We start from the raw sequence: 7983 nt of genomic DNA on the forward strand, positions 1-7983 counted from the left end.
GATGGTCACAGGGATGGAGAGCACTGCATAGGGAATGCAGTTAGCATTAATACATTGGCTAGGTAGAGGGTCAAGGGAGGGAGGGTACAATTGGGGGGATCATTTTATGAACTACATAGATGTCTAACCAATGTACTGTATACTTGAAACTAAATTAAAAATTAATAATAAATAAAATCTATTTTAAAAATTAAAAAAATAAAAATGTATATAATTTGTCTCAATACCAAAGCCTACACTTTTCTCATTGGTTTTGAAATGCCATCTTTATGATATATGTTTTGTTTTTGTACTCTATATTCTATTCTATGCAATTCCATCACATCATTTTAATTTCTAAAAGGTTTATAGTATATTTGATATGTGGCAAGGCAAGATTGCTTTATTGCTTTATAAACATTTTAATAAACATTGCTTTATAAACATTTTTGGGGGGCTAATATGCTTTCTCTTCCAAATGAACTTTAGATATAGCATGTCAGGACTTACTAAAATATCTTATTGGTATTTTTTATTGGGATGTCCTAACTTTACAAATTAATTTAGTAGAATTTATATCATACAATATTGCATCATTCCATCAATAATATGCATACTTTTCCACATATTCAAGATTTACTTAGCAAGAGTATTTTGGCAATTCTTGGACCTTTGGACATCCTTATACATTTACAATCAACTTAACAAGTTATATACACACACACAAATCCAGATGTGGATTTTAATTGCGATTGTTATAAATCTATAGAAAAGCTTGCACAGGATTGACATCTTTACAATATGGGGTCTTCCAATCCATGAACATGACATATCTCCACTTACCATGGAGATTCTCCATATGGGTCTTGCCTACTTTTTGTTAAGATTTATTCCTGGGTACCTGCCATTTTTTAAAATGCTTTTATAAATGTTCTTTTAAAAATTGTACTTTGCTGCTGGTATACAGAAATGCAACTGATTTTTAAAATATTTATCCATCGATATTGCTATTTTAATACTTTATCTGTAGGTTATTTTTGTTGTCTTTATCAGTAATCATCATCATCTACAAACAATTGTTTTTTAATAATTTTTTTCCTTGCTGCACTAGTTAGGACTTTTAGTACTATGTTGAATAGAACTGTTAATATAGCAGGCACTCTTGTCTTATTCCTGATCTTTAAGAATACATTCACCATTTCATTATTAACTACAATGTCTGCTGTAGGGTTTTTTTGGGGTGGTGGTGGTGGTAGATTCCTATTATTGGATTAAGGAAGTTTTCTTCTACTACAAATTTGCTAAGTTTCTTTATTCATCAATATATGTTAAATTGTATAAAATACTTCCTAACATTTATTGAAATTATATTTTTCCTTTAAGATGTTAATGTAGTGGTTTACATTAATTTATTTTCTAATGTCAAATCAACATTTCATTTCTACCATATTGCTAGATTCATTTAGCTAAAATGGTGTGCTCACATCTGGCTTACCTTCTTTTACAGATCTTAGCCTTGAAATTTCTTCATTGCCTTAATTCTCCAATCTTTTCAAAATAAGCTTTTCATATCTTACATTAAATATTTTACATTTTCTCTAGTTTTTCTAATTGTTCTCAGAGAGTTGGTCCAAACCACTTACTTTGCTACTTTTGGAGAGCTAATCTCTATCTTTTGCATCTAAAGTTATATCCCCTTTTTCATTCTTAATATTGTTTATTTGGGCATTCTCTTGATCAATGAGTGTTTTTCAATTTCATTTGTCTTTTCAAAGACAATTTTTTCTCTCCGTTGGGCATTTCTATTGAATTTTAAATTTTCACTAATTCTATTTTTTATTACTGAATTTCATTCCTTCTCCTTTTTTCAGATTTACTTTAATATTATTTTCAGATAACTTCACTATTCTTTTTTCTTGAGATAGATTCTTAGCTCATTAATTTTCCTTGTCTTCCTTTCCAGTTTATTAAAGACTATAATTTTCCTATGAGATACTGTTTTACTTATATAGATCCTACAATTTTTGAGACACATGGTACTTCCATTACCATTTAGTTCTACATATTTCTAATTTCCATTATCACTTCTTTGGCCCATGAGTTATTCATAAATGTTTCTTAACTTGAAAACACAGAGATTTTTTTTTTTAGTTATCTTTTTTGTTATTAATTTCTAGTTATCATATTGTACTGAAAAACTGTACTCTATGATACTCTTAAAATATGTGGCCTTGTATGTGAAAATTTTGTAAATTTTCCTTGTGCATTTAAAAAAAACAAGCATGAGGTAGTTGTTATATATGGTTGTGTGATATTAAAAATTCAATAGTAATATAAACTAACATGAATAAAACTAAAAACATTTTCTTAATAAACTATAAATTATAAAAATGCTTGCCAAGTGCTATTAGTTAGAACTTAAATTGTTCATCGAATTATTCTAGTAATTCCCATCATTTATTAATTTTTAAAAATTGTAGTCATAATCTTGTTTGATACAGATACATTTGCCTGAACCATAGACATAGGAAATTGCATGAAGCCCCTCCAAGAACTTCCACACTAAATAGGTAGTCATTAAGTAACCTGTAGTCTTGACACGTTAAAAAAAAAATCACTCTTAACATAAGCAGAATTGTTCATGCGGCTGAGTTCTTTTTAACTTTTGCTGAAATAAGTATACATTTTTTTTAGCCTTTACAATACTTGCTGTTAATTTTGTATATTCACTATGTATTCAATTATATTAATAACTAAGTCATAAAAGTAATTTATTGATATATCATATTTAATTATGTCAAACCTAATCCTTCAGCTCAGATGAGAGGTGATGTAATATGGCAGTTATGAGTTTAAGCCAGAATACAAATCCTTTTATTTGATTACCTTTCTGCTTCTCAGTTCTCTCAAATGTGTCTGGTAGAGAGATTTATGTTGGCAGTGATTTTCATTAATAAAATGAGTGTTATTAATGCCCATGGTGGGCAGGCATTCAATGAGTTTTGGCAAACCTAACGCACAAACCTAACGCATTCTGAAATTTAATCAGAATGATAAAAATTAGGGTTCTGCATCCCAGGAATTATTCATCTGTAAACCATCTCCTTAGGCCTTATTCATCTGCTAAGGATTCTATCCTGCCATGGAAGTGCATGCTATGCCAAGAGTCAATATGTTTAGATGGTGCCTGCAATAGTGTTCTAACTCTCATCTGACTGCTTTCTTTTCTCTGGATCTCCCCAGAGGCTGCAGTTCCCCTCAAATGATCATGTGAAAGTAGAGAGTGACTGAGAAAGACAGGCTGCCCTACACTATAGACAAGCTCAAAGGTCACTGGGCCTTTGTCAATGGATTTGTGTGTGTGTGGGCGGGAGGTGGGGTGGGGTGGGGGAGTACCTGGCATGGGTGAGGAGCAATTATAATAGATGCTATAGCCCTCCCATGAGATGTTTGTTGGCAGCTTGCTGTGCCAGTTCTTAACTCTTAGACGCTATATAAAGGGTTATTCCGGGAGGTCCCATGGAAGGTGCTGAAGCATTAGGAGGGAACTCAATGGGCTTGGGGCAGTAACTATTCAACTACTATGGACATATATCAATATTTTAACAACTGGTACAGCTGAACCAATGTGTACTAGCCGAATATCAGGCTTGAATGCAGTATTCTACATATGCTCTTCAGAGCAAGATTTTAAGTGGTGTTGAATATATCTCGTGTATCTTTATGTTTATATTTAACTGAGGAACACTATGATGTATATATTTTAAATCAAAATTGATTCAAGTTCAGAATTGTTTTATCTTCCAGGTGAATTAAGTTTTTATTATTTTGACATGACCTAATATTTCTAGTAATTTTTTGCCTTAAAGCCTATTTTGTATATTAATATAGCTTATCAGCTTTTTGTTTAAAATGTTTCAATAATCTTTGCCTATTCTTTTGAATGTTTAGTGCTTCTATATTTATTATAATTAGTAATATATGGATTTATTTTCAGCCATTCATTGTGCTTTTTATTTATATTATTAAACTTTTCTATTTTTTTCCCCTTTCTTCTTTTGGAATTCTTTTCCTTATTCCATATTTTTCCTCTACTAGTCTATAAATAATATATTCTTTCTTGTCTTTTGGTGGTTATCTTGCAAATTTTAATATGTATACTAAACTTATTAAAGCCTACAGTTAATATATCATAATTCTCCCTCAAAAAAATCTAAAGAAATTTAGAACATCTCTTCATAATTTATATGCTATTATTGTCTTCTATTTTGGTTCCATCTCTGTTAATCCCAAAAGGCAAAATTAGTTTTACATACATATTTTCCATTTTCTTTCTTCTTCATTCCTTCTAGCATCTCAGATCTCCCATCTGAAAACATTTTCTTTTCTTTGAACTCAGAATTCTGTTATTGAAGGTCTGGTAGCAAACTCCTCAGCTTTGATTGAATATGTATTTATTTCATCTTTGTTTTTGAGAACAAAGAACCCATCTTTGCTGAGTAATAGATATCTAGATTAGCAGTTATTTTTCCTCTGACATTGTCCTCTGATTTACACTATTATTAATGACTAATTGGCTATCACAATGATCATGGTTACTTCTTTGAAGGTCTTTTTTTCTGTAGCTTTTAAGATTTTATATTTGTCATCATGCAGTTTCACTATGTGTCTAGGGAAGATTCCTACTTGGGGGGTGTTGGGCTTCTTAAATCATGGCTTAGTACTTTTTCTTAATTCTGGAACGTTTTCAGCTATTGTCTCTTCAAATAGGTTTTTTGCCTCCCTATTTACCTCATTTTCTTCAGGAACTGACCAAATATATGGTACACTTTTTCTCTCTATGCTTCATGTCACCAAACCCTTGCATTTTCAATTTCTGTGTCTCTCATCTGTTTTCTGGATAATTTCTTCACTTCTATTTTCCAACACATTTATTCTCTCCTCAGCAGTGCCTAATATGCTCTTATAAAGGAATTGCTTGAGAATGGTGATACACTTATTCTGACAATGTTGCTATTGCTTAAAACATTTTTGGAATTTTTTTAGAAATTATCTTCTAATTCATGTGTCCTTTCATTTTTTTTTTTTTTTTTAGGGCAAATTCTTTCTATTCTGGTCTCTATTAAATTCATAATTTTAATTCTTACCTTCAGTGTCACTCCTCCTCTCTACTGAGAAGTCCTTGTGACAATGGTTATGGTACCCAGTAAAGTTGATTTAACTCATATATAATTGAAGGATATGAGAAATTATTTCATTTAGCAAAGATATGTAATTTTTTTCTAAGAAATTACTTTAAATCTTATAAAAATTTTAGGTATATTAGTAGATGTAGCAAGATATTAAAAAATTAAGACATTCAACTATTTTCACTTATCACCTTAGCACAGATGAAAAAGAATGGCAATGTGCAATGTTGGCAAGCATATAGGGAGACAGGCACTTTCATATGTATCTGATAGGAATGAGAATTGGTCCAGTCTTCACAGAAGACAACTTAATAGGTATCCAAAATCTTCATAATCTTTAATTCATTTCAGGGATTTATCATAAGGACATAAATCTAAAATATTTGTTTATAGAGGTTTTATTTAAACTAATGAAAAAATTTAAATAATGTTGCAGAAATATATTTATTAACATAGGTAATTCACAATATAGTATATGAAAAAAAGCAGGCTACAAAACAGCATGATTCCACGTTTATATTAAATTAACATATACAAAGAAAAAATTTTCTTGGATATCCAGTTAATCTCTGAAATCATAAGTTTTGTTTAGCTTCTTTTTGTTCATTTGTTGCCTATGTTTTCTATAATGAGTATTTATTAACTGGGTAATTAAACATTATTGAATTATTTTAAGTATTAGAGTACCTAACCACCTTTTACAAAAAATGTTTCTATGGGAAAATGTAGTACAGATCGAAAAGAACTATCAGTAATATATTCCTCACTCTAATATCAGTGGCAATGGAATTCCTTCTTCATAACTCATTCTATTCCTCTCATCCTCTACCTAAAATGCCACCTTCAAAGAATAGAAACAGCTACTTCTGAAGGCCTGACAATAGGTAGGAGGTAGGGAGGAGAGGAGCTGGGATATGGAGAAGAGAGGAACTGAATATTTATGAAGAATAATTGATATTTTGGAAGGACCTTGGTTGGAGGAAGGAGAGAGGAGAGGAGGTTCCATGAATAAACTTCAGCAAAATAGTTTCTCCTCTCACCAATTCTCCCTGTACTCAGGTGCACATTGATTGCTACAAGTCCCACCCAACTGCTATAAGGAGCAGCCCAGAGATCTCAGCACCAAGTGTAAGTAGGAAGAAGCATTTGCATCAGTGAAATGGAGTAGGGTGTATCTGCTCACAATGATTCCAGATTCTGTTGCTTTGTTCCTTCCTTAGCATATTTTAGGTCTTTCTTTAGCAAAATTTTTTGTTTTAACCTATTGTCTTTCAGCTTCTCTGACACAATATGCTGCCTCTCCAGCCACAGGTCTTTTGACATACAAGTTCCTCTATAGGAAATACTTCTATCCCCTCCCCAACCCTATCTTGACTAACTCATTTTCTACTCATTTTTCTGATCTTCTTTAAGTGTCACTTCCTCAGAGAAACCTCAAACATCCTATTCCACAACGAGCTCCTTCAAGACTTTATCTCAATTTGTAAATACACATAATGAATTATTTAGTATGGTTATTGATATTTAGTTGAACGAACTGGTTCCAAGCTCAATAAAAGCGGTGCCATTAGCTGGTTTTGCTCACCACTGCAACCTCCACATCTGGAACATATAAGTGCTCAATAATTATTTGCTGAATCCTCCAGGGAATGTGAATGAATGAACAACTAAGCAAATGACTAGGAATCCAGAAACCTTGATCGGGTAAGTCGTCTCAAGGTGGAACTGCGTGTAATTTTTTCTTTGATTGCTGTTAAACTTGGTGTACTCACAATACAAAGTTTTAAAAGCATATTATTTTGAAAACTGGCCCAAAGTAAACTGAGGCCAAACATGAAATATTGAATCAGCCAGGAAAAAGGCCGGATCCCCTTAACAGAAACATGTAGTCTAGCCTGGTAACTTCACAAATGCTCCATATCATAAGACACCTCTCTGCCGTGTCTTAGCATCTTACTGGAGCAAAGGAATGCACCCCTTTCCTCTCAGGGCAAGTCCGGCACAAGGTACAGGCATCATCTGCAGGCTCCTTACCCTTGACACAATCTTAGGTGAGAAAAACGCAAGCCAAGGGTGACAGGGAAAGAATGGGCATTTATTCGGTTATTTACTGAACATCTACTGTGTGCCATAAGACCCTACTTCTGGACTGGCTCTGACAGACCTGCCGTGTGGGCATTAGGCATTTACCCTTGACAGAGACTGGGCGACCTGAAGGTTAGCAAATGAGGCCCGGGGCAGCCTATCTCAAAGGTCCGTATGGGGCCTCTGACAGCGACAGAGCACTTCAGAAAGCGCCAGGGGCATGAAGACCAGCGGCCCCAAACGGACTCGCACACCCCTGCCCCGGCAGAGCGAGCGAGCTCTGGGCAGCCGCCCACGGGCAGCCGAGCCAGGCGGAGGCGGGCACCCGCCCTCCGAGGGGCCGCGCTTACCCGTCGGGCGAGTACTCGAGGTTGAAGACGGCACCGTGGGTACGGGTGCTGAGGTACACCGAGTCCGCAGGATGGATGGAACCATAGAGGTTAGTCATGGTGCGGAAATTGTCCCGCGCCGGGTCCACGAACAGCCCGCGGCCCAGGCTGCGCTCTCTCAGCCACCCGAACAGTCTGGCGCCAGGGCCGCCCAGGCAAGTGCTGAGACCGTGCCGGCCTCGGCTCCCGGCCCTGCAGTCTGGCCCGTGTCGCCGGCGCGTCGGGGAGGGCGGTGACAGCTTTCCCTGGGCGGAAGCAGCTGAGGACTCCAGAGCTCCGGGCGGCCCGAGCTCCCCGGCGCGTGCGGCCTGGGGTAGCGATGGGCCGCCGGGGCGGCGGGG

General features: G+C 35.5%; 2 protein-coding genes across 3 annotated transcripts in view; one reads left to right on the forward strand and one right to left on the reverse strand.

The window, feature by feature from the left end:
* Positions 1 to 7983, reverse strand: part of DCAF10 (DDB1 and CUL4 associated factor 10) — a 41492-nt gene that overhangs the window by 33212 nt on the left and 297 nt on the right. The window contains exon 2 of one of the 2 annotated variants that reach the window (XM_006911563.3): positions 7604 to 7983. This exon is cut by the window's right edge and continues 3 nt beyond it. In XM_006911563.3, the coding sequence (XP_006911625.1) occupies positions 7604 to 7983 (380 nt within the window). The remainder of the gene's footprint in view (positions 1 to 7603) is intronic. The other variant, XM_025046571.1, reaches the window with a different exon arrangement.
* EXOSC3 (exosome component 3) overlaps positions 7582 to 7983 on the forward strand; it is an 18324-nt gene continuing 17922 nt past the window's right edge. The window contains exon 1 of the mRNA XM_006911564.3: positions 7582 to 7692. The gene's annotated coding sequence lies outside the window, so the exon portion shown is untranslated. The remainder of the gene's footprint in view (positions 7693 to 7983) is intronic.

The sequence above is a fragment of the Pteropus alecto genome, unplaced genomic scaffold (assembly GCF_000325575.1).
Source record: "Pteropus alecto unplaced genomic scaffold, ASM32557v1 scaffold114, whole genome shotgun sequence".
Classification (NCBI taxonomy): domain Eukaryota; kingdom Metazoa; phylum Chordata; class Mammalia; order Chiroptera; family Pteropodidae; genus Pteropus; species Pteropus alecto.